The 27384-nt window shown below is 40.6% G+C and overlaps 2 protein-coding genes across 7 annotated transcripts in view; one reads left to right on the top strand and one right to left on the bottom strand.

Annotated features, from left to right (window-relative positions):
- The window catches only part of CCDC149 (coiled-coil domain containing 149), a 51547-nt gene extending 46442 nt beyond the window's left edge, over positions 1-5105 (top strand). For 5 of the 6 annotated variants that reach the window (XM_058838339.1, XM_058838341.1, XM_058838342.1 and 2 more), the window contains 2 exons: positions 1006-1590; positions 2211-5105. In XM_058838339.1, coding sequence (XP_058694322.1) covers positions 1006-1589 — 584 coding nt within the window. In that variant the 3' untranslated portion in view covers position 1590; positions 2211-5105. The remainder of the gene's footprint in view (positions 1-1005; positions 1591-2210) is intronic. The other variant, XM_058838340.1, reaches the window with a different exon arrangement.
- A 677-nt stretch (positions 5106-5782) lies between these two features.
- SOD3 (superoxide dismutase 3) lies at positions 5783-7316 on the bottom strand. The gene is made up of 2 exons (XM_058838346.1): positions 7159-7316; positions 5783-6697 (listed from the first exon to the last, which is right to left on the bottom strand). Exon 2 carries the CDS (start codon positions 6679-6681, stop codon positions 5959-5961), a length of 723 nt encoding a protein of 240 aa, XP_058694329.1. The 5' UTR covers positions 6682-6697; positions 7159-7316; the 3' UTR covers positions 5783-5958.
- Positions 7317-27384: the final 20068 nt, after the last annotated feature.

Here is a 27384-nt window from a genome sequence, read left to right on the forward strand (position 1 = left end):
CCTTTTGAAAATTAATTTATCCCTGCCTTTTCCACAGACTTAAATTCCAGCTCTTCACAGTTGCATTCCTAGCTTTGTTGATGGCAGTAAGAGTGTCTGTTCCCTTTGTGCCAACCCTGGTCTCATTCACTCAGTAGCTCCCAAATTCTAAATGAGGCAGGTAAGATCAAGACAGTAGGGTGGTCCTGTGCAGCCAAGCAGTCCCATCCTTGTGTGAGGCAGGATTTCTGTGAGAGAAATGGAGTAAATTCTTATGTACTAAAAGGTAATGCATCTGCACAACAAGAGTAATTTTAGGCTCTCAAGGCAGACTTAATTTTGGTATTTCCTAATTTTTCTTTACTTTTCAAGCTTATTTTCAATGAGGCTTTCTGTCCTTTAGTGGTCACATTAAAGAACACTTTCACAAGGGTGTTTGCACATTGGTTTTTTCTTTATTTTGACACTTTTTTTGGTTTTTGACATTTAGTATAATGTTATACTTCAAATTCTTGTACAGCTGCTTTATGCTGTTACCCTAATCAAAATAATATTTTATGTTTGGAGAAATGTTGCAGGACCAATAACAAAACTTCATTATTGGATGAAAGCCTGTGAAAAGCTCCAAATAAATGGAGCTTGTGTTAACCCCTGAAACTGGTAGTGATGGGGGGATTAATGGTAAGCTGTGACAAAAATTTCCATAGCTAAGTGCCTTGGAGTTGATATTTCTCTAGAAAAGTTTTCCTAACCTTGCTCTTCTACAGTATGGTACTGTCTGACTCTTAATTGTTGGTTTTAGAGAAAGGCAGGATCCAAAACAGGGCCAGATCCAGCAGAAAACTTAGTGTCGATTGTTTATTGTCTAAGGAATAGGTCTGGGAAGGATAGGGAAGCACTCTTAAAAATTCCTTACTGAGATAAACATCTCTATGGTCCAGCACTGGTAGTAATATTTTTCAGATCAGATATATAACAAATGCCTCCAGCTGACTCGAGTATTTTGTTGTTCCATTTCTCTTTCAGCAGAACAGAAGGGAGAATGTGATGAAACTTATGCTGTTGCAAGTGAGTCCCTGGCTCCAGAGGGAACAAACTTAAATAACAGAATCCAAAATAAACATTTTTACCCTTCATTACCTCAGCTATCTTCTGAGGAAGAAGACATAAACAAGCTTGGAAGTCAGATAATTAAACTGACAGTTGCAGAACTGGAAGGGAAAAGAGGAGGCGGTCCTGTGGGAGAGCAGAACGTGGGAGTTGGAGCAGAGCTTAATGATTCACCAGAGGCAGAGTTCCCACTTCCCAGCCCTGATCCATCTGACCCCACAGATCCCTCAAACTCTGAGAATGAACGAACAGGTGAAACTGAGGTCCTGAAAGACAATGACAAAACCTTAGAGAGAGATTGTGAAATTCCAAATGAAAGAGGGGATCAAAATAGCAGCACCGTGGATGTGGTTCGTACTGAGGACCCTGGAAGGCATGGAGAGCTCAGTGTTAAAACTGCAGACACAAATAACAGCTTTGAGGAGCTCTCTGAATCTGAAAACAAGAAACCATCTGATGCTGCTGAAAACCGTGAATATTTGGATAACAGTTTGGCTTGAGGTATGAAATCCAGGCCCTCAAGCATCTTACTGTAATCCTTGTGCAGTGTCTGTGCTGTCGCAGATATGATCAGTAAAATATTGTGCTGTAGGGTTGATTATTTCATACTGAACTGTTAATAATTCTTTAAAAAAGATGCTTTTCTGTTAGTTCTGGCTGTAGTGTACCAAAACTGTAAATTACCTAAGGGAAAGAATTAGTGATGAGGTTTAGTCATGTTGGTTTTTTGTAATGATTCGAAGTTTCTATATAGATTGATGTAATTTACATTAGTGTAATTGCCAGTGATAATGATTTATCTTGTTATCACTAGGCTCCTGAAACATGTATGGTCCTAGTGCTGGACTGTATTTTAATGCTGAGAAATGTCTCTTGAAGATGAAAAATTTGGAGTGATAAATGGAGAAGCATCCTAAGGCTGCAAGCTTTTGCTTCTTTCTCAGACTGTGTTCTGTTTCTCTTTACACATAGTGACTGTCAGTACATCCTTAGAATAAGATCACTATTCCCTTACAGGAAGTTTCTGAAAACCATTCCTGCATGTATATAGTTCTCTCATTACAAACCTTTATACCTTTGTATTTTGTCAACTGTACAAAATTTTTCCTTTCCTCTCCTAGCTCACCTCATGAAAATGAAGCAAGTTATTTCACCAGATACTGAGAGCCCAATTTAATGAGGCTCTGAAGGAAACATCATCAGAGAATCCAGAAGTCTTACTGTGAGAAACAGCAATGCTGTTCTAAAGCAAAGAAAACAGCAAGAGGAGAACCGGTGATGTCCTGTCCAGATACTTGGCTGTCAGTTTCTGGAATTGCATTTCTCTTCTTTCAGGAGCTGGAATGGGCACTTGGGCTTAGTTAATGGGTGATAGGTTTCAGCCTACTCCATCTGTGCTTTCCTTTCTAAAGGAATTTTGTGTCTTTTTTATTTTCTTATTACTTAAAATTAAGGATAATTCTTCCTTTCCTCCTCATTTCAGCAGTCTGTGGTATGATAGAAGGATTATTTGCATTGTTGCCACTTCTTAAAACAACTTCTTCTGAAGAGGTTTAGTCATAGAGAAATATTCCTGTAATAACTGGGGGAAAGGGAGCTGCTGTGTCATTCCCTAGCTTGGTCCTGCTGCTGGACCTGTGCCACTCTGCTTCTAGGAAGGCAGCAACGAGGGAATACTTAACGTTGAAATTAGCAGCTGTTGGGGAAGGGGAGGCAGGTCTTTCCTCTCCTGTTTGTAGCATAAGGAATAGTCTCTGCAGCTGTGGAGCTTCTATGGGCCAGCAGCCGTCAAGGCAGTTTTTCTGCTGGCTTGGGACCTAATTGTCTGTAAATGTTCATTTCTCACTCTAGAACTTGAAACCAATCAGAGAGAATTAAAGCAAATTTAATAAAATACTACTAATAAAAATGAAAATCCCTCCCAGACTGAGTACTTCTTTGACAAATAACTGCCAGCTGCAAGTTTTTACAGCCCACTTGTCAGCTACTGAATAAAGAGAGTTTATATTAGCAGTACTGACAAACTCTTCTGTATGTGTAAGATGAGCTAGCAGGTGCTGCCATAATCAAGGTGTCAGAGCCCATGAACGGTTTGTATTCAGCAAAAGAAAGGCTGTATGTAAATTATTACATATAACTATAAGGAGTGATAGTTGGAAGGTGAAAACTGTGGCTTGTCTCTTCTCATGCGTTTTCCTTAGCAAGTGCATTTGTGTAACCCTTTCAGTGTCTGTCTGCAGGATATAAAGCCATACTTACAGTGCTCCTCAAAATATGTGTACTTTGTCTTTAAGGGTAATTGGACTTTGCAACGTTCCACTGATGTTAAGCAGCAGTCCTTAGGAACAGAAGTTACATAAATAGTTAAGCATATTAGGGACATGAAGCAGTAAAAAGTTTTTATTTTGTTATCTTGCTCACCATTAAAATTCCTCATTACCTGAAAAAAACCCAAGAGTTTAAGTGTTTGAAAGAGTGTTAAGCTGTTCCCAGTAATTGTAACTGACTGCACTACTGACTCATTTTTGTGACAGTCAGAAGGAAAATAGCTGTAGAAACTAAAATCTCCAGGAGAATGTGCAGGATTTTTTTTCCTCTAATGCCTGAATGTCACATGAAGTAACATTTTGCTTGAAATGTATTTTTTCCATCTTTCACAGACTGATCCTGCATAGAGCTAAATATCAATGCAGTCAGAACTGAGGCAAGCAAATAAGAAGGCCAAGATTTCATGTATTGAGCTCAGAAATGTTGAGGATCTTTTACTATTTCCCTGTGCTGTCTTTCCTGACAGAGAGATGTGAGAATGAGCATTTTGCTTACAGTCCCTTAACAGTCCCAGTTAATGCTATTAGTTAATTAAGAGCCTGGTGTAAGGTTGAAACAGTGCTGGATCAACAGCTTTTTAGTGCCTCATTTGCTGATTCTTTTCAGTATGTCTTTTTTTTGAGAGCATACTGATGTACAACCCAACAATTAGGGCATCTTGGTAATTGTCCTCACACCATTCTCCCTCTTAGATGCTATATTTAAATCTTTGCAATCACTAAATTTCAGTAAGATTCATAGATCTCTGAAAACCTCATTTCCAGTGTGATGTCACTGCTGCAATACTGGCCCTCTCCTTTCTCTTCTAGCAAATGCATATTCTAGCTACATTTTTAGCTTTCTCCCAGGAAGCCAAGACTTCAAAGCAAGGAGACTTACAAAAGTAAGAATTTGTTACTTCATTAGGTGATAAGTAATTAAATATTCTTGTCAGTTCTTCCTCAGATACTGCTTTAATTGATATTGTTGTGTTAATATAACAGTGATTTTTTTTTTCTCCCAGTAAATTTATCTAGTGGTTTTTTGTGGACTCTACCTTAAATTTGAGGGGTGTTTTTGTTTTTTGTTTCGTTTTTTAAGACCTATGTTCCCTTTTTCTACTACTTTAAAAGTGCAGAAATCACAACCAAACATGTAAACCTTGTTGGTGTTGGGCTTTGGGGAAGCAAACTGGGAAGGGAATTTTGTGGCAGGAGTATGGAGAAGCTGCATTTCACAAACTGATTTTAAGGAGGTTGTCATACCTAAAGGTAAAGTCATGCATTATCTGTGAGAAGGATTTAATTTGAAAATATGATGATGTGGTTATTGGAAAAATAATGTTCACTGAATTTGTAAAATAAGTGTGTGAAAATGACAGATTAAGAAGCATCTTTTAGAATGCTGCTTCTTTTCTAAGTGAGACTATTTCTAAGCATATGGGAACTTGTATAATAAAGACAGTGGAATTTCTTTAATCCCTATGAGCTCAGGAATGTATTTCAAAATCTTAAGTGAGATTAAGTTGAAAATCTGCTACCTTTCTAAGAGATAGCATTTTGTTTACGAGCTTCTGTTTTGTAGTTTGCTTTCTAAATTATGCAGTTTAATTTATTTGCAAACCAGTCTTTTGTTGCTGCCTGGATTAACAGCACAACGTGCTTAAATTATATTAATACATTTTGTCATCTTTAATAAAAACATTTCCTGATATACTTGCGCTACCTGCTCGTTTCTTTTTCTCTTCTTAGTATTAAATGAATGATAGCCATGGGGTGATGTTTTAATATTCTGTGTTAAATTTAAAAAGCAAAGCCTTATTAAGTTAGAGTTTTAAGGCTGAAAATTATCTTACTTTAATCTTTTCATTGTCACTTCTCCCAGCCCAAACTTTGTTCCTACAGTTTTGTATGGAGTAACAGACTCAGTATTTTTTTGCTTTGAAAAGAATATTTCTCTCTGATCTGCTAACTGTATCATCATGGTCTAAGCAGCATTATAACTTTTGTATATAACTTTGTTACTAACAGGCACAGACTGGAGACTTATACAAGGAGAATAATATAATGGGTCTGAAGTTCAACACAGCAATTTTTGTACTGTCCTTTTAGGGGAAGTCCACTACCAAGGTCTTTCACCACAACACCCAAGGCTGTTAACAGCATAGAGACCTTTCTGCTTTCCAAGTTGGCACCTAACTCCAGAATAGTGTCTAATGAGAGGCACATTCTTACTTTTTTCCTGTAGTATTTAACAATCCCTTAAAAGACCCTTACAGTGCACAGATTCTTTAGCCCATTCACCCTATCCATCTGTACTCTTGCTTACATGCATTCAAGTCCTAAACTGCATAAAAGGGAATCTTTTCCTTCAAGAAAACACAATGTTGAGTTGATGCTGGTTTTATTGATGGGCTTACATAAAGGAAGCTCTACAAAAGTGATATGGATTTCATAGAGGAGCAAGCAAATGGGAGTCCTTTAGCCATATATCTTCGTGGGCAACAGCACAGCCTGGGTTACTTTGTGCTGCCCTGGCTGTAGGTGGCATTTTGGACTTCACCTAAGCCTGGCTGTATGTTCTTTTGAGACCTCTCTTCTTCTTGTCCATAACCTCAGGCAGTTTCTCTTCCCACAAGTTCTTGTTGCTTATCCCAATCACACAGCAAGCCAGACGTTTCCCAGCATTTCCATTTTCCAAACTGGCCTTATTATTGCCCTTGCCCATGTCATCTTCCTGCTCGTGGATCACAACAGATCTGCCCATTATGGAATATGGACCAAAGACTGTGGCAAAGAGGTTTGTTTTGTATCTTCTGATTTTGCCTTCTTTAGGAAGAAAGTTGCCAAAATCTCCTGGGTGACGAGGGTGATTCACTCTGAAAGGGTTATAGTGTCCCCCTGTAGAATCACAGCCATTGCTGAGGTCTCCAAGCTCGTGGATGTGTATAGCTCTGCTAGATTGATTGTTATCCAGTGGAAACCCATCCAAGTAAAAAATGGCTTCCAGTCTTCCATATGGGTAACACTGCCTGAATAAGATTTGTCCAGTCACTTGTGGCTTGTCAGCATCTATTTTGGAGCTGGGCTTCATTTCACAAGTGGTGTAAATCATCCCATCAGTCTCGTTACCACGTGTTATTGGGTAGAGCAAATTCTGCCAGAGGTCGTTCACTTGTTTCTGTATTTCATGCAGTGACTCCTGGCGTGGGTCAGTTTCCTTGTCTGTTGTGACACCAGAAGCAGACAGGGCGAGCCCAGTGACCAGAGAAAGAATCAGAAACATCTTGGCAACTTCAAGCCTGCAAAAGATACAGGAAGGTACAAAGAATTCCAGGCGTTTTGCAGCAGGATGGCTGGAGAGAAAGGCACACACAGCCGGTGGTGAGCCGAGTGAAACAGCTGGAACACGGTCCCGGTGGACTGCTGCTTGCTGAACCTGTCTCATGTGATGAACTGAAACTCAGTCGGAATATGTGTATTTAAACACATGCAACTGGCACCCATGACTAAAAGAAATTCTAGTGATTATATATTTTAAATTAGATCTTGATCTCAAAAACTAACTCTGTTTCCCTTCAGGAAGCAAGCGAGCCAAAATGTTTTAAAATCTGAGTTTGTATTTTTGTATTGTAGAAAAGTAGGCTTTTCTGCTTTAACAAATTCCAGCAAGACATTTTGCCAGGAGTTTTTTCTTGGTCCATCTACTTAACCACTAGTTAGGCATTACAAACAAAAAGTAAAAATCCAACAAGTTGATTACCTTGCAGAACCTCTCAGTAGTAGCTCTTCACCTCTGCTCCCCTAAACGAAGATGTGATCGGACAGAAGGCCAGAGCTGCTTGAAGGTGATGCTTATAGAAACTGCGTGTTTGTGTAGAAATTAGGTAACGCTGGCTCAGGAGAGGCGGGAGAACTGCGGGAGGGGAGGGAGGCGGGGGCGGAGGGAAGAAGGAAGGGAGGGGAGAAAGTTCTAGGCATTTTTGTTTTGGGCAGGGTGAATACTTCATCCTTTCCTGGTGAGTTTGTGAGTCTGGCTCTCGGTCCACACCGGCATTTCAAAAAAAAAAAAAAAAAAAGGACACAAAACTTTGAAATTAATCTGCCTTTTGGTGACTTTATGCACTCATCTAAAACAAGTGAACTTCAGCAGGCGGGGAGGGGAGAGGAAAGAGCTTTATTAAGGCACAACCGGGCAGTTTGCTCACTTGTGTGCTGGTTATCTGGAGCTAGTTTGCTCACTTGTGTGCTGGTTATCTGGAGCTAGTTTGCATTTTTATTTTTTTTGTTAATCAAAATAGAAACTGGTACTTGAGCAACATAAACTGTTCTATATGGATGTATACAAAAGTTTTTGTGGATTTAGAAACAGTTTAAACTGTGATTATTGAGGTACATGTCAATGATGCCTCTCTGAAGTTTTAGGGTTAGTTAGCATCTGCTCTGCTGCTTTACTCACTAAAATATCTGATCCCCTGCAGCCCTCCTGCTTTTTTTTCTCTTTCTTTCTTTTTTTTTTTTTTAAACTACCAGTGATTTCTTTCCTAAGAGAGAAGTACTGAGGAAGTGCAACATCAGAGTGAGGTGCACAGAAATTGCTCAGAAGCTGACTGGAGCATGGAGAGTTCACATGTGTTTCATCATCCCATGAACTAAGAAGTGCTCTTCTCTCAGGGGCATTACCCTGCCCACAGCACTTCCCACTGATGTAGCTGAAATGTGGATTTGTCTGTCAGATCAATTTAACAGGGTGAGATTTCTGTGGAGAGAAAAGAGTAGTTCTTATTACTCTGGAACAATTCTCAATGCAAGAAAATTGCAATGAAAATCCCTTTTCCCAATCTTCTGCCAGCTGGATAAGGAATGGGACTGTCAGCTTCTGCAATGTAAAATTGTGTGTGTTAATCTTACCAGTATCATATACCACATCAGATGCAAGATACTCAGTTATGTGAGAGAGACAATTTTTTTTCTTTATGTATGAGTAGAGCTGAAGGAAATGTCAGCTACTCGGATCATTAGCCAGGGAAATACAGAATTAACTAACTTCATTTTTGAATATTGGAATATTGAATGTGTTACTTGAGCTCTTCAGTTCTTAATCTGTGAAACAGGACAACTGGTATTTCTTCAGTGTATTTACAAGTTTTTCAGATCACTTGGGCTCTGTGCAGTGCTCAGTGGGAGCTGACCTCTCAGAGCAGCTGAGTGCCAGGATTGTCCATCACCCCAAGGCTAACGTGGCCTCCTTTGCAGCTCTTCCCAGCTTTATTCACTGGCAGTCTCTGAGCTGGGAAAAGCCATACTTGCAGTGTGGTAATACTATGAAATTGCTTGGGTTTAAAGCATTTGAAAGTTTTATAATCAAGTTTTCTAAATAGACACAAAAAATGTTCAGCTAAGACTAGCCAAATGCAAAGGTTTAAGTTTGTAAAATCCAGGAAGCAAACATCCAGTCCAGATACTATTAGAAAAATTACTTCTTAGCAACATAAACCATTTTTTAAGGGGTCACAACAAATGGAGGGAATAAAAGAGTATCATTCATCGTTTACTCTTTGAGTCACAAAATAGTGAACTGCAATTGAATTTAATACTTTTACAAGGAAATTCTTGAGCCAACAGTCAGTACTCCAAGAAAATAATTGTAAAGCTTTAATTGAATTACAAGGCATTTTGAAATATGTAGGGACAGAATTTTAGCTGGCTTAAATACAGCAGTGTTTCTGACTTCAGTGGTATTTGTGCTGCCTACAGCAGCTGGGATTCCATCCCTGGAAAAACCTACTTGCTGCTTTTTTTTTGATGTACTGCACATGAGGGAGGGAAGCAAAAATGCAGAAGGTGTAAAGGAGATGATCAAAGGGACAGAAAGGACTGCAGCAAAGTGAAATGATGTATTTGTAGTGCTCTGCACTTCAGAGAATGAAAAGGAAATAGTAGCTGTGGGCCGCTGTCAGAAGGATGCATTTTAAAAAGAAAAAGGGCGGATAACTACAAGGAATGCAATTGCCAGGGTGATTGGGCATTCATTTTGAGTCTGAAAGATGGTCACTAAGTACTAACCAGGTGTATCATTAAAGTCTGCTACTACCCACTGCCTATGTTTTAATTTTCTGGTTACAAAGAGGTGCGAATAATGGGCTTGACAGCCTTTAAAGCAGACAGCAGTTACTGGGAAGAAAGTCCACAGTGACCTGACCATGCACTTGTGTTACAACCACTTCTCTAAAAAATAGACCTCTGCTTTTGGTCCAGTTCTACGAGATCTTTTGTATCCTGAGTTTCAAGCAATGTCCTAAAGTTTCCTGGGCTATAGGAGACAGAACAGTCAAAACAACTTCTGCAAGACTCTCTAGACCGCACAGGAAGAATTTTGTTTTATAGTGAGCTTTATACCAGACTCTGCTTACAAGCTCCCAGTCCGTGCTGTGGCCTTCAGGGTTGGTTGGTCAGTGGGCTTGTTTTGCAACGACACCATTCCTATTGCATTACTCTCCTGTTTGACTTAATATTGTTTGATTTGTCCAGCACAGAGATAAACACGATGAGGAAAACACTGCATAGGAGAGAATCCTTCTATAGCAAGCTGTAGCCTTTTTTGTATCTCCAGCAGTTGGACCTGCTCTTAGTGATTTTTTTGATAGAATGGTTTTCCATAAAAACAACACCCAGAGAAGGAAACTTGTATGTCTTTGGGAGTGAGTGAAGGAGCTGACTCCTTTTCTCCACATGTGGCAGAAGCTGGAGCAGCTGAAAGAAAGGGGACATTTTTAGTCTGAGGGAAACAGTCAAGATCCTTGGGCACCTGATCTGCTCCTTTGGTTTTGGTGGCTTTCTGCCATTTCTGAGTCACAGGAGCCACTTATGCTGGTGGCTCATCAGGCAGCAGCAGGAGCATGCAGCATTTGGTGGTGTGTGGAGTTAGAGACTGCAAGGCAGCAAAACTTCCACGTATTGAGATTGGTGAGGTATCGCATGTGCTGTGTGCCCAGCCCCGTGTGACATCTGGTGTGTCCCAGTACCTGCACAGGGTCTGCAGCCAAAGCCTGCAGTGTTGGCTTTTGTCTGTAGTGCTACGGCAGTGCAGCCAGGGGGGCAGGACAAGGAAACAGCAATGCAGCCAGGGGGGCAGGACAAGGAAACAGCAATGCAGCCAGAGGGGCAGGACAGGGGAAGCAGCAATGCAGCCAGGGGGGCAGGACAGGGGAAGCAGCAATGCAGCCAGGGGGGCAGGACAGGGGAAGCAGCAATGCAGCCAGGGGGGCAGGACAGGGGAAGCAGCAATGCAGCCAGGGGGGCAGGACGATGCTGTGGCTCTGGCTGTTCCCTGCCTGCCCTGTTGCCGACTCGACCTGTGAAGCTCTGGTGGAGCTCTGGTGCTTGCAGGGCGCAGCTCTGCCCTGGGCTGAGCTGGTTTAGCCTTTTCACCTGCATGGGGAAGACAGGGCTGGCCCTGGGCTGTGGGCAGCACCACATCCCACAGGAATTATGATGGAGCAACTTTGCAATTCCTATGGGGAAAAAAAAAAAAGAGAAAACAAAATATTTTGCTGTAGCAAATGGAAAATCCGTTGCTGGTCGTGACTTATTCTTCCTGTTTAATCCTGTTCCTTGACTTGGTATTTCTATTTAAAGAAATAAAAATATTTACTGCCTGAGATAAGCATCCATTTATAATATTCTTACAAAAGAGCTATAAGCATTTCCAACTTTTCAGGGCATTACCCGTAACAGAACTCAAATAAATAAACAAAAGGGAAATAGCACTGTTCTCTCTGGGGAATAATTTCTCTTGCAAATAGAAGCTCATGCAACTGTCAAACTACTCTGTGTCAGCCAATTTGAAAAATTCTTTAAATTCTTCCTCTTTAATAGCTTGTGAAGAAATCATTTTATGAGAGTGAGGGAGAGATGATCTGTAAGTAAGCTTTCAGAACAATCTGCATTCAGAAACTCATTCTAAGTCTGTCAACCTAATTTAAAAGAATTTCATCTTCACATGTGAATATAAAATATAAATATGTAATATAAAAAGTAGGGATGGAGCCCAGCTATTAGATAATTTAGGTTATTATTTGTGTTTGCATTTATTCCCTGATCTTTTATAAAATGTTTATCCTTTCCTCTTTGTAGCATTAATGTGATGAGGGGTTTGCTGTTTGAGACGAGGCAAGAAATAAACACAAGACTTTTTTCAAGCTCAGTGCTCAATGGCCACAAGTGGAAATATCTTGGGGTTTTTAAATTTCAAAGTGCACATTGCACACATTGTGCATATTTGCACAACTTCAGCTCTGTGCATAGCTTCATTTGCAGCTCGGGAGTCATAGGAAAGCTGGACCTATGTCAGATCAGATGTATGAGCAGTGGTTACCTACAAATAACTAAATACAAATAAATTCCTCTTTTTATGACACTTAATAGCAGCTGTCTCAGTAGTCTAATAATCATCACAGATTAACTGAGCATGATTTTCAGATATTTCTGTCCTTAGTGTACTAAAAAGACACAGCCATTGGTAACAGGCCACACCCTGCCTTCTGTTTGTTAGTATCATCACTGCTTGGTTTGTGTCTGTGCTATGGCCTGAAAGGGATTTAGAGGCAACAGACCAAACCTTACCAATCAAGACTTAGTAAACCAAGACTTAGGCTTCTCTATCCTGCTTTTAAAACTCAACATTGCTGGAGAATCTGCCATCAACTGTGGCTTGGCTTCCTCGTACAGGTTTTCCAGCTCTGTAGCCTGGTTCTCACTGCAGGTTGGAACCACTGTTCTGATTTTACCCACTACAGACACGGGGATAGATTATTCCCTTCTTTGTAACAGCCTCAGTCAGACTTGAGAGTTTAACTCTGTACCCATGGCTCCTCCATCTTTCAGCTAAACATTTCTAATTCTTTTAAGCTTTCCTCCTAAATTCGGTAGGCTCCTGTGTTAAGTACACCACCTTTTCCTATGGACTGTGCACTTCTTCCTGGAAGAGAAGGCACAAAGACCCCACTGTGCCATACAAGAATTACCACCATGCTTGTCATGCAGACTATATTATTCTCTACATCATAATGTGATCTTTGCCTGACCCTTTCCTGCAGAACTGCTGCTTATGCAATTATTTCCATTTTATATTTCAGTAGCTGCTATTTCTGCCATGTATGGGATTTTATTATTGTCTTAATAGAGTTATCTCCTTTATTTCCCCACCTCTTATTTCTCCGGCTTGTCATGAACATTTTGAATTCTAATCCTTCCTCACAGTGTATTTACAGCTCCTCCAGATTGGTGTCGGTTGTGAATTTAATCAGTTTACTTTTTGTTCTGTCATTTACGTCATTAACAGGAGGGCTGAATAAAGCTGAATAGACAAACTTCTACACCCAAGGCAGGCTGTTTTCCCTGTTGGGAACTGACAATTTCCAAACTGGCACAGATTTCCTGCCATCCCCATACCTGCTTTATAAGAATGTGATCAAGACTGCTATTTTCCCCAGCTTGTGTGTAAGAATGTCATGAGATAGTAGTTAAGATATTTAGCAAAGTTCAGATAATCACCTACTTCTCTATATGCAAGACTGATTATTCTGTTGTAGAAAGGAAATAAAAAGTTCCTGATGTCTTTTATCCATTTCTCTTTCTGACATTCTATCCATTCCCCTTCAGGTGAATGTAAGAAGTTTGCCTCTTTTAGAGGTTTTTCTGTGGCTGTGACTCCTGGATTAAGCTGCATTTGTCATTACAGAATTTTCAGACCTCATAGGAACCAAAATAATTTACTGGCCCTATCTCAAAGAATCTTCATTACTGTCATTACCCTGAGAAGCAAAATGTCTTTGAAGAGCTGCCTGGCACTAAGTAGTGTCTGAAACCTTAAGCATACAAAAACTAACAAAAAGCCACCATTTAAGTGCACATCCTCACATTGCTTACTCCCTTCTGCCAAAAGAGCCAATAGAAGCAAGGATTAGGTTAATTCATGCTAGCTAGACTAAATAAATTTCCAGAGGTTCCCATTTCTGACCCTCTTATTTCTTGCAAGCAGCACCTGTTTGTGAAAGTCTCCCAGTTCACCCATGTTCCTCACCACTTCATTACAATTGCCAATACTGAAAGCACACCTTGCCAAAACCAGGAAAATTAAACTAATTCTTAAGTTTGTGTTTAAATGTAGAATCATAGGTGTTTGCCAAGTCACTAGATAAAGAACAGTACCTTGATGCTTTGTTTGCCAATTCAGGAGGATCTTGGTGCTCCCATGCCCCATATGAGAGACGCCATTAGCGTTTAAATCCTGCAGGCACTGTGGGCTCTGATCTGCACTAGAGCTCAGCAGAAGCTGAGAGCAATCATGTTCCAGGAGGACAAAAGCCCACCTGGATTTAACACCAGGAGCAGCTCCTGCTCTGGTGAGAGCCCAGCAAAGGGCACTGTGTGTGGAGGCAGGGGCTGGTCACTGGCCCTGGATGGAGACAGCCTTGGTCTTTTGCTGGAGTCAGCACTCAGTAGCATCCGGGAGGATCCTCATCCTTGAACACAGAAAGGTGCAGGAGAGCCCTTGAACTCCTGGAGGCTTTCTCAGAGCAGCTATTTCACCTCAAATGGCATGGTATGCTACTATAGGATAAAATAATAAAAAAAGGTATGGCTTATCTATGTCAGATACCCACCTCCACTGAAAATTGTGTCATTCTGGACCTGAGCCTCTGAGTACTTACTAAAACAGTTTGTTGTAAAACCTTTGAACTTGTATCTTTCAGAACAGCAGAAATTATAAAATTTGAAAAATGCAACCTTTTACAGAATAAAAATCATTTTTATGGTAAACTGGCTCCCTCTCTTTTAGCCATGTGTATCCCAGTGGCTGACTTTTTTGAGAATAACTGAAACCCTGAGAGGCTGATGAAGTTTAACAATGTGTGTTCATTATATCCAATTTTGTTCTCTCGGTGAAAACACAGACTCCTAAATCCTATTTAAACTCTGAAGTTTCAGAGGTTCCAGCCCTCATCTGACCTTAACACCTCTTAGTTTTGTGCAGCTTTTGTAAGCCTGTGTATGTGTTTAAATTCTCCCATGGAAAATGGTTTTGGAGATCAGATGTTCAGGATTAAGAACACAACCACTTTTTGCCTTGTTTAAAATCATTTTGACATTTTAGTGGAAGTCATTAATATTGTTTTCTTGTACTCTCAAATGGGCCACAGTATGAGTGAGCCATTTTTAGGAAAATTACATAAAAAGATTTAAATTGCTAAATTATTCGCCTTGAGAATGTTAACACAAATATTTTGAAAACTCTGAAGGTTTTATCTGAGGTAAATATTTGCGCCTGAATTCCTCCTCTGGGAAGATTACTTTGCAAATAAATAAATTACTAAAATCAGGGGCCATTTTGAGTAAAAGCTTGTAGGAATAGTCACTTCTAGCTGAAGATGCTCTTAGTGTTGTCTATATTTACATTCTTTTTTTTTCTTTCTTTTAACTGTGGAGTGGAACAAAAACCTTCCCCAGTGGTGCCAGGTTTAAGGATCTCCACAGAGGTGCAGCATGGTTCTGTGGGTTCTGATTTCCAACCAGGAGAATCTCACTAGTTCCAGCCCAGCAGCACAAAGGATTCAAGCGTCTCTGAAACTGGATGTTTGGCTCTAGAAAAGCAGAGGATAGATAGGAGGCAAACACATGAAGGCACTCTGCTTTTATCAGCTGCGATGTCTGCATTAATAGGCAAGACTGAGAATGCCACCTGCTTACAGAAAGGCTTTCAACTCATAGGGCATGGAGTTCTTAATAGTATTCCATTAGATATAATGAGGTACGCTGGTGCAGATTTCCCCCCTGAAGTTTGCACGCATTTGTACAAAATAAGGCTCCTGCTGGGGGGTTTTATGAATGTGGAGTCTTTCAGTTCCAGTTAAATAGGATAACCAGCTGTTTTCCAGGGCACATGAAGAAATCCTTGGATTGGTTGTTGTCGCTACTCTCAGCATTAGCATGCCTGCAAAAAAAAGAATAAAAACAGAGAAATATTTTACTGTAACCTTCTTGAACGGAAAGCAATCCTTTGAATGCATCAGAAATCGTTCTAATAGATGCAGGGGAGAAAAGAAAGGATAAAAATCCATTTTCTTTCTCCCTTGATTGTGTTACAAACCTTCTTTCCATCTTCAGCCTCCAGGTCTCCCTCCCATCTATGTTGTCACTTACAAGACTTTATTCCCCAAACCTGCAGATGTTATTAAATTTGAGGATTATAAGGTTAGGTCAGACATGGTAGAAGCCAGATATGGATTGGATGTTTTTATTAGAGGATTACCAAATTTTGTTAACAGGAGTATGCCTGAGTAATTCTACTGGAAGCTCTGCTGTGCTTGTTATGAAACATCTGATCCTGAAGCAGATACAGAGCTGCACCATGGCAAGGCCCACGTCTCTTACCATGCCAAGGACAGGTCATGTTCATGATGTGTAAAGCTGGCTCAGTGCAAACTACATATAATAGTTTCACTGGAAAAAGGGTAATGGTTGTGGAGGAGGTACCTCACCATAAAATCCCAAATATCCCAACAACTTGTTCACTTCAGAATCCTTTTCCACTGCTGGTACATGTTATAGACAACAAAATAAAATAAATATACAAGGTGTGTTCTTCAATGTTAGTTTCAAATACAGTAAAAGTATCTAATGCTTTTATAACTTGCATATTCCTAGTATATGACACAAAGATCTTAAGCAAACTTGCTACTCCTAAGGCATGAGATTATGATGACATTAACTCTGTAAATGTCATTATACTGGTGTGTTTGTGAGTGAGGGGCTAACTCAAGCTAGAGAGCTTAAAGCAAGAAATCAGATGAGAGCGTTGATGAAGAATAATAAATAATCTGACCCTGGAGACACCATTTTCTCACAGTGATGAACTTGCTCAACAAAGATCACCCAACAGCTACTGAGGAGGAAACTTCTACTCTTCTTTCAAGAGGAAGGTGAGTGAGGAAATTTCCAGAAGCTATGAACAGTTTGCATGACAACTTGTACCCTGCTGTATTGTGTTCCCTGATAGGAAGCTCCTGTGCAGCCATTTGCTCCCCTCCAGCAGGAGGGCAGAGATAATTGGAAGGGCAAAAGCAAGAAAACCCATGGGATGAAATAAAGACAATTTAAGCAGAGGTGGGACATAGGGGCAAAGACAGCCTGTGATGAAAAAGCAATCACTGCTCTCACCAGCAGACCATTGCCCAGCACTGCCTGCAACAGCATCTTTGGAAATGCTTCGGTCCCTCCATTTATTGCTGAGCATGATGCCACAGGATGTGGAATATTCCTTGGGTCACTTGGGGTCAGCTGTGTCCCCCCTGGCTCCTTGTGCACCCCAGCCTGCTTTTGCTGATAGGGTGGGATGAGACAGAAAAGATCTTAACTCTGTTGTAAGCACTGCCGAGCAGTGGCTAAAACACCTCTGTGTTATCAACAGTGTTTCAGCCATAAATCCAAACAAAAGCACCATACAAGCTACTTTGAGGAAAATTAGCTCCATCTCAGCCAGACCCAATAACCCCGCAAGGCTGGATGCTGGCATAGCCCTGTACAGAGAGGAACAACAGAAAACAGGGGTGTGAGTCACAGATAATGCAGTTTGCAATTCCAAGAGAAGAGTATTGAGTAAAGAATTTGTGTTGTACTTCCAGGTATACATTTCCTTCTACTACAGGGCTGAATTACTGCTGCTGGAATAATAAAGTCCACTTGATTTATATGAGTAGATTCCTAATCACTTAATAAAGCACTCAAAAAGTTATTTGGTAGAGTGGAAAATTATTAACTGGCTGAAGATCCAGCAAGCAGCAGCTGTTTCACAGTAAAAACTTGACTGGGAGAACTGGCCCAAGAATGCCCATGTTCAGTGCCAGAAAAATTATGTTTTTCTAGTTTTAAAGTTATTCCCTGCTTGGGTCTACAAGGAAAGGGAAAACTCAGGTCCATGTATATAATTTGAAATTGTAATTAGTAGCATAAATGAACATTTGCTGTTTATACTAGATTTCTGTATTTCCTAGCTGTGAATTAGTCATAATCCTGTTCCAGTCTGAATCCCATCATCAGTTTAAGCTTTTCATAGACTCACAGCACAACCTGTATTGGAAGGGAGCCACAAGGATTGTCAAAGTCCAACTCCTGACCCTGCATAGGACACTCCAAAAATCCCACCATGTGCCTGGGAACATTGTCCAAATGCTTCTGGAGTCCTGTCAGGCTTGGTGCTGTGACCACTTCCGTGGTGATCCTGTTGCAGTGCCCAACCATCCTCAGGGTGAAGAACCCTTGATATCCAATCTAAACCTCCCACCTCTCCTAGCTCAGAGATGGCTAGGAAGTCTCCCCTGAGTGTGGCTATTCAGTTTATTAAATTCCACTTGTCTGTTTCTGCAGGAAGGATGAATATCTTTTGCCTTGGCTATGGATATTTACTCATGTTTTTGACTGGATCTAAGATGGAACAGTAGGATTCTTAGAGGTTTCTTTGATTTAATGGGTAATTGTTAACATCAAGATAGCTCTCACAGTGTCCAGATGGGTGAGGATTTTAAAATCAGCTTTGGGAGACTTCAACTAGAATTTCATTATGAAATTTAGATTTTAAGAAACCTCACATCAAAAGGTAAGTTTCTCTACAAGGTAAAATAGAGCATGCACACTCTATGTAATCACATAGTTACATAGTTCATCATTATAGCCCTACAGTCTCATTTTTCAGACAGTAGAAAAGAATCTGTGTTTTGAACACTTCTGGTGTTGATAATTGCTGTATGTAGTTTTATCAAAGAATATTGTCATGTCACAAAAGGAAATACGGTCCTAAGATTAAAAGACAGATTCATATTCTCTAAGCATTTTAGTCTTTCTTTTGACATGGAATTAGGAGTCTAGCCTCCTCTTACCTCCAATTTGCCCTTCTTCAAAATGTTGATAATGATGACTCACTTCCTCATGGGGGTACTTTGAAGCTTAGATGAAGTCTGAGTTGTTTCTGACACTGAGAAAATTGATGTCAGAAACTGCAATATTGGAATACTAATCTTTCAAGGCTAAGATAAATAATTGTCCCCAAATGAAAAGCTATTTTCTCTGCAAATTTTTTGCCCTCTCTATAATACTCTTTGAGTTAGTAGAGTCCAAAGTTAATATAGACAACAGAGGAGACAGTGGACACTGCTTGCTTAAGTAAACAGCAGCCAGAGTCCAAATTATTAGTAAATACTAAGGCTTCATTTAGGTTGAATAACGCTGCAATCCAACAAATAAATGAGCCATCAAGTTTGAATTTATGTAGCATACGAAACACATTAAAGCCATCTGACCATGACAAAGGCCTTTTCTGCTGTGAATAATGAGGCCAACACATTAGAATATCCTTTAGATGAGACATTAAACCCAAGGTCCTTTCTGTTTGTCTTTGATGGCTCTTCAGGTGGAAGTTAAAGACTCCATGGCATTTCACTAAAACCACAGAAAATCTCTGGGCCCCAGTGGTATTACTTTCCAAGTAAATAAATAAATTAAATTAAAAAGTTAGAATAGCCAAGGCTGTGTATGAGTTGAATATCATCGAGGAAAATGCCAGTTTTCCTCTACATGAGGGCAGCGAGGAAAGTTCTCTTGTTTCACAGAGAGGAAGGTGAGTGTACCTGGTATAAATATATGTCTTTAAGACTCCTTTGGGATTTTGAGAATGTAAAGCACAGAAAAATACTTAGTACTCATCAGTAACAAAAACTGTGGTAAAGGAGAACAAATCTAAGTCATATATGATATGTGTGCATGTATCTATGCTTACATAACTAGACTGCACTTTTACATGTGTAATTTCCAAGAAATGGCTTGGAGACAGAAAATATGGCAGGAAAATTTTTTTACCTCAGCCTGTATACATGTGATTCACTTTAGGAAGTCCATCTTGATTTTCGACTTCTTTTATGTAATATCAATGATTTTGCATCACTTGAGATAGTTTAGCTATGCCTTTAGTCTGAGTCTCAGCAAATGTTTATAATTTAGTGAAAACCAGGCTCTTGTTCCCTGAGCCTGCATCTTAGCTGTGCAGTTTCACACCAGCTTCTAAGCATTAGACACTCATAAGTAAGAGGCACAAGAGGTCACGTGAAAGGTAAATTTCAGACTCCTCTCATAGATGCAGATGTACTATTTTATTGTTATCAAGCTGACTCGTCCATTTGAATTTAAAAGAATTATAGAGAGAACGATCCTCTTGAAAGAAACACAAGAATTAGATTAGAACTGAACCCCCTTAGCAGCAGAGATAATAAAGCCTTTCATGAAGAACTGACTGATGAATCTGGGCATCATTCAATATTCTGAATAATGAGCCACTTCTTCCGTCTTGCTGAGAAACATATGGGATGTGAGGAAACCAGCTATAAACCCAGCCGTGTCTGTCCCATCCGGCATCCTCTCTGCTGGAGGCAGGGAACTGCTGCCTTATGAGGAAGGATGGTTTAAGGAAAACCCTGGTATTCAGTAAAAGCAAGCTCAGTCTTTGTGAGTCTTACATGGCTTGAAGCCCCTGTTTTATCAACAGGAATGCCACAGAGAGCTGTGGTACCTGTCCAACAGGGATGAATGCTGGCTGCTTTAGGGAATCCATCGTGTTTCCTGTTTTTAGTTTGTATCCCCTCGAAACTTCTGATGCAATGGAAATGTCCCACAGGTTGTGCTATACAAGAGAAGAGAGAGTAGTAACAGGTGAGCAATGTAAATATCTAACAGTGACACTTCTTCACATTGATTTCATCGACTTTCATTTCATTCATGCCCACATTAGGTATAGGAAGTCTAGTAATGAGGACTGAAAGCACATGCTGCCTTTTCTGACTAGTCTGACATACAGGGGATACATCTACCCTGTGAATATATCAAATGGATTTTTAAACCATGCCACTTCTTTCCTGAAAATAATTAAAGATGCCATTCTAATCTAAGGGGCCACATCCAGCCTGTGCTTTGTGACGGCCACTTTGCACAAGGTAACTACAAATCTTGTAACCAGCTTGTGTGGCATTCAAAGCAACAGTGGAGATTTCTTTTTTTGAGGATTTCTTCTAGACCTAGGTGAACACAGAGAAGAATTTGTCTCTTTAGATGTAGCTCACTAACTGCTAAAAAAATATTTCAGGGAGCTAAAAATTTTGTCTAGCCTTCCATTTTATCTGCTTTGGTATGATTATGGACCCTTCCAGGCATTACCTAGAGAGCTTTACTCTATGCCATAAAATATTTAATATTTTCAACATGTGGTATTCAACTTAAAAGGTTTATTTTTAAAGTTACTGATTCCTAACCTTCCTTTTCTTTGTCTCTTTAAGTGCTGCCCAAAAAAACTGGAAGCAGGGTGCTCCCAGCATAGGGTCTGTGATATATGAGTGGATTGCTTGGACTCCATTCAGAGGAAGGTAGTGATAGACATCTGCCCAAAAAGCAATTAACTGCAATGTATTTAGAGAGACAGAATAATTCAGTGGTGATTTACCACCTCAAAAAAGGTTTTGTCTTAGAAAAAGTGTTTTTATTTCTTGTGGATTTTTTTCAGATCTTTTACTCCCAGTTTTCGAGAATTAAGAAAAAGAGAAGTTGCAAGTTGTTTTACCATATAACACAGACAACAATATGTAGGAGTAATTAATAGGGACATTTGAAGGGAAAACAGGGTCGGACCATTAGCCCCTAATAAAATGCATCTGAGTTGATGAATTATTTTAATGGGACAGAATGACAAAAAAGGGACTGTTTCACCTAAGCAGGGACAGCTGGTCCCTCTGACAAGGATACATTGCTGTCTTGTGGAGTCTGCCAGCCAGCAAGGCTGAAATAATAGCACCGAGAGAGGTGTGAATGCTCCTCGTTCACCTAAATTGAGAGGTAATATGAGGTCTAATTATGAACACTTGGTATTAACTGCTTCGTGTCTGAAGGCAGACAGCAGATCAACTTCCCTCCATCATGGCCAGGGAAGGTCTGCTTTGATTTTACAGATGGCTGCGCATCCCGATGCCACCGCGCCAGCTGTGCCAAACAACATCCAACTAACAACTGTCCCTAGCAGAGGGTTTTGATCCCTATTTCTGTTCCTAGGCAATGGGAGTTTGAGACAAAATTTCCATCTGGGGACCAAACTGCTTTTCTCAAAAGCAGAGCTCTCCCTTACCGTAACCGGCGGTGCCAGCCCCGCTGTGGGGGGCCTTTACAGGCTGTACCCGCCCAGAAGATTTCTACACCTGCCCAGAAATCTGCCCTCGCTGCAAAGCCCGTGGTGCAGGGAGCCCTGGGAGCGGGGCTCATCCTGCTGCCCACGGCCGGCCTCCCGCTGCTGCCAGGGAGCACCGCCGCTGCGGGGCTGGGGGTGCAGTCACAGCGCGGAGACTCAACCATCTGCCAGCACTCAAAGCACGACAGGTGCGATCACAGGATTTTGGTGACTAATTGCAGAATTTACTTTCATACAACATGTTTGTGTGAAGGGGAGAGAGGCGGATTAATTTAGCTGGCAAACATTTCTCCAATTGTTTGAAAGGTGGTTGTAAAATGGCTATTTTGTCTTGCATCTCGCCCGCTTCTGAGAAAAAAAAGTGCTTAGATTTAAAAATATTTTCTAGATGGGGATGGGATGGCACAAGAGGCTGAGACTAAGGCTGCTGAGGCTTCTTTTGTAAGTCACACAACCAGAGCTAGTGAGGAATGCAAGGCACTGACCCTTTGCTGGTTTTTGTGAACTGGAAACCAGAGTTCAATTCCAAGAGAAACAAAGACCTGCTCCTACTTTCACTTAAACAGTGGTCCAAGCATGAATCTTAAGCACCATATCACAAATCCTCAGTGCTATTTTTAGGAAGTGTCCTGGCACCCAGGAGATGAAGGCAGGCAGGATTGGAGAGCCAGTGTCTGGTGCTGCCTGCAGAGCCAGGCTGAACTGCACTGTCACTGCAGCACTAACTCATCCTGATGCTCAGGTTCAAAATGAGTAAGTGGGGAGCATCTCCTATGTGCAACAGTAAGGAAAAAACCAACCCAAAAGCAAAAGCAAAACAAGAAGAACATGTGGGAGGGAGGGGAAGGAAAAGGATGGAAAAGCTAAGGAAAAACCAAAAGAGCAAACATAAATAGAAAATCCATGCCAAAACCAAAGCCTTTGGTCGCCTGATCAAAACAATTTCGATCAATGTAGCTATTCTCAGAAGTGCCCTCTTTCAAAAAGCAGCCAGCTTTCTAACAAATAAATAATTGCTCTGTGGTTTCCTTCCAAAGCTTAAATTCAGCTTTCTAGAGTAAGATGAAAAGCTAATTTTCTAGAAGTTTAACGTGTTTGTGTAAGCATGTCAGGTGAAATAAATGACATTGATATTCAGTGTGTATATAGGTGGCACCAGCTCCCAGAACTCTCTCTCTTTTTCATCTTACTGGAACATTAACTTATGCTCCTGAGGGCTATGTAGAATGCAGAGTGAGAGTGTGAACTTAAAGATAATTTATCATAGCTTTCTCCTTGTATCATTCTCTTTTCCTAACCTTTTCCAAATCAGAATACAGAGCAGAGGGAGTTTGCTTTTGCCTGAGCTGCTTCTAACTGCACCCATGCACGTTCTTACTCAAATCAAACCTTTGCATCCTGCAGATTGACTTCTCAGCATATTCCCTTGGTAAGTAGAGGAGTGGACGTTTTACCATTATAACTGGATCACAGGAACCTTAAAAATTGATCTTCTGAAGAACTCTAGTAACTGCAAAACATACCAAGATCTATAGTAAGAGCAGAGAAGGGATTTCATAGGAATATATCTCATCCAGTCTAGCAAGAACTGGCAAGGTGACAGAAAAGATCAAGGAGCACCATTCTTTACTCCTTGCTCTAAACAACTGTGAGAAACAGCTCTGGAAAGGCTTGGACTCCCTTTTTATTATGCACTTCTATACTCAGTGTGACAGAGGTGTTCTACTAAATGTGCTACAAAACAGAAATGTTTGTGACAATGTAGATTAGGAAGTGCTGGCACCCTGTTTCCCTCTTCTATTAATAATTAATACCCATAAATGAATCTGCATTAATTACTTAAACTTTTAATTTGACTTTCTAGTAGAGCTCAGTTTTTCAATTCACATTTTGCAGAATGGAAAACTGAGATGTACACATATTACATGACATTCTTCTCCCTGATCTACTGTTGAGTTAAAAAAAAAAATAAGCTGCTGATTACTGCCCTACAGCACTGAGCTGTCTTTCCTCTTTTTTTTTCCTTGGTGCTATTTTTGTTTGTTTGTTTGGGTTTTTGTCTGTTTGTTTGTTTTGGTTGGGGTTTTTTGGTTGTTGGTGGTTTGGTTTTGGGTATTGTTTGGTTTGAGTTTTTTGTTTGTTTGTTTTTATTATAGGAATAGCAGTGTTTTAATATCTAATGTTGCTGATTAGCATCAGCTTTGGAGATGTCTGGAGATGGCAGATTACATAGCTTTATTTAGAAAATAAAGTGTTCTAAAGTGTGATGTATTTTCCTGTATTTTAGTTTTTTGTTCTTCATTTGTACACGATGTTAAAGATAGAAGTAGGAGTAGCTGCAGAAAAAGTAGCAATCAATGAGCAGGAGGATGCCTGGCCCTTCAAGAGATGTGATTCTGGGTGCTGCAAATGCCCCTGAAGCACTGGAATCCAGAGTTATTGTAAATTTGTCTTTAGTTCTGTTTATAAGAGAATGAGGCAGAACTTGTCATAGGAGCACATCCTGCAAATTTGCTTTTAAGACCTTTACTTCTGTCCATCAGAGAGCCAAACCATGGGAATAGTCTTAGGCAGCCTTATTGCACAGTCTTGAACCCATATAAGCATGCAATATGTGGGCAAAAACAAGCGCAACAGAGAGGTCTTTGAAACATAAACTGATTATGCAAGGGGATGAATGATTGTGTGCTGGCTGAGGGCACCCACAGTGCTACACACTGCTCTTCCACCCATAGCTATTCCTGTAAGAAAAAAGCCATTTCACAAAAGCTTGCTGTTAAGGGGACTAAACAGTAGAAAGTCAAACTAGCGTGGGCTGGGCAGTGTGTGCTGCACAAAGGTGACTATGCCAGCTATGCAAGATTGTATCGCATGTATTGCATCGTGTCATGAACAAAGGTGTGTGATAAAATAAAATGTGGAGAATGCAAGCTCTATGATTGTCTAAGGAAACAGGCTGCTGACTGCTGAAGGCTTTGAGAATATTCTCAGGAAAGTCTGACGATACATTTGTTCCATTCTTGCAATTTCTCCTTACTCATAGGTTACTGGCCGTCATCATCAGACTTGCAGCCCAAACAGGTAGTCTCTGCCAAGATGTTGCACCAAGAACACCTTGGTTCAGTACAAATAACTAAGGAAGGAACTGTTCATCTTTGTATCTCCCTCTTTTAAAGGGAGTGAGACACTGATATTCTCAGCCTGTGAGTCGGTTTGCCTAGTCTTTGCATGGTTTTCTGCCTGTCCTTCTAATGATGACATGCTTTTCCATGACCTTCAGATTCTAGGAAGTTTATGATAATAGGAACACACAAATATCAGACCATGAAGGTTTATAAGGCAGGAGGATGGAGAAGGGGAGGATTCTAGAAAATCCATTAGATTGTGGAGGTTTTTATGGGGATAGAGTTAAATTTCCTTTATTGTAGGTGATGTGGGACTATGCTTTGGATTTGTGCTGGGAACAGTGTTGATGACTGTAGAGGTTTAGATTTGTTAATTTCATTTTCCCAGCCAATGCACCAAATAAATATCATGGTTTTAAGGCAGTAACTAAAAAAATTACTAGAAAACTTACTTATTTCTTGCTGTGAGATATGGATTAGAACAAGAGCAAAACAGGCTTAAAACTTGAAAGGAATAAAGAAAGTTTATTAACAAAACTACAAGAATAAAAACACCAGAATAAACCTCCAGAAAACCCTTTTATCCCCCACTACCCACCATTCCCTTGTTCACATGACAACATAGAGACAAAAAACTTTGGAACTTTGGTGTTTAAAACAGTCTCAATTCCTGCTAGAGTCTTTTCATCAGCCTTTGTAGAGAAACAAGTCTTCTTCTGGTAATCTATGGAGTTTCTCACAAGAAAACTATTTCTGTTATAATTTTCCATTTTTCTGATGCCAGCTGCCCGGAAATCTGTCATCAGTTCACTCCTCCTATTTCACCTCACTCTGAGGTGTGTATGGGCCATAAGTCTAGGGATGTCATTTTAAGGATGAGTTATTCAAAGGCAAAAGTTCTCTTCATCTGTCTCTGTGAGCTTCCCTGGAAAACAGTTTTCTCATTGCCCTCAAGCGGCCCCAAATCTTCGCTTCACCCTGTTCCAGCACCTCACTGTATCACAATTACTCTACTTTTTGCTCAAAATCCACACTTTGAACACTCCATTCCTCCCAATATACTCTGTCATGAATTAAAGGAGTTTTTTCAAAACACTGTTGTCCATCTCCATAGCTTTAACAGAAAAATATTTCAGCTTATAAAACATCTCCTTATTCTCTCTTCCCCATCTGAAACTTAACTCTTTTCTTCACTGTCTTCTTCATGTTGATTGTCTCTCTCTCTCTCTGTGTCTCTGGGAAAAAGGAGTAATCTGTACGTTTTATCCAGGTAGTAAAAGAATTAAAGTCTTGGAAAAGCTGCAAGTGTTCATGGTGGTTTCAGTCCAGCAGCAGAAACTGAAAACTAAGCTAACTAAGCTAAGCTGGCCGGCTCTGTTTCCTTTCCTCCCCCCCCCCCCCCCCCCCGCCTCTGCCCTCTGCGGCCTTCTCCGGCCTGGAGGGGGGGGGGGGGGAGGAGGCTGAAACAGAGCCTGTTACCTTGTCAGAAGCCAGAAACCCAAAAGAGCAAGAGAACCCTGGCTTTACATCTTAAGGTGGTCTTCACAAGTTGATCTCACTTTTCAATGGTCAAAACTGCTGTCAATTCTTAGAAATGACCGATAATTGGTCAGGAGAAAAGACTCCCATCAGGCACCAGCAGCTTCAACTTCCTTAGCTCCCAAAGCTATCTTAAAGGTAAAGTCACCCCATGACAATGACACAGAGATGTTGTAGTTACTGCTGAGCAGTGCTTACACAGTGTCAAAGGACCTTCCTGTTTCTCACCCCATCCCATCAGCGAGCAGCTTGGAGGTGCACAAGATATTGGAAGGAGACATGGCTGTGACAGCTGACAACTGCCCAGAAGGATATTCCATACGAGACAGCATCACGCTCAGCATATAGAAATGGAAGAGGAAGAAGTGGTGGGTAGGCTGCGGCTTGGGGTTTGGCTTGGTACCAGTGGGTTCGTGGTGAGTGATTGTTTTCATTTGCATCATTAGTCTTTCTGGGGTTTTATCTTCCTCTGTTATCTTCTTCCCATCTTTTCCTTACTTTTCACAAACTTTTATTATTACATCACTTCGATCATTAAACTGTTCTTATCTCAACCCACAAGCTTTTTTACACTTTTACCCCGTCTCATTCTCTCTCCATCCCACTGGTGGATGGAGTGGGTGAGTAGCTGTGTGGTGCTTAGTTAAACCATGACACATGGACAATGGTTTTCACATCATTTCATTTGCCATAAACAAAGGATGCTTGTTTATATCCAAGGATCTCAATTGATTAGATCCTTCATAATGTAAGCACTTTAGTGTGCCTTAACCATCCTATGCAAAAGTTGATTTCCAAGGCAAAACCGGTGTTTTGCAAGCAAGGAGAGCCTAAGAAAGAAAGAGGCCTCATACCATGTTCCCACCCAATCTTCAGCTGTTTTTTTCAGCTCTGCTGTCTGGCTTACCAGGAATCATTATGCTGCCCAAACTAAGAGAGAACCAGGTGTGTAATATGTCTGTGTCCAGAGAACAGGGCTGGCAAAGAAGTCAGAACCACCCAGCTCTGTGGTTGCTCTGAGCTGGCAGATGAGGCTATTGCCAGTCTA

Source organism: Poecile atricapillus, chromosome 4 (assembly GCF_030490865.1).
Source record: "Poecile atricapillus isolate bPoeAtr1 chromosome 4, bPoeAtr1.hap1, whole genome shotgun sequence".
NCBI lineage: Eukaryota > Metazoa > Chordata > Aves > Passeriformes > Paridae > Poecile > Poecile atricapillus.

Excerpts from the sequence above, each read along its gene's own strand:
- SOD3 (XM_058838346.1), bottom strand. The coding sequence starts at position 6,681 with ATGTTTCTGATTCTTTCTCTGGTCACTGGGCTCGCCCTGTCTGCTTCT.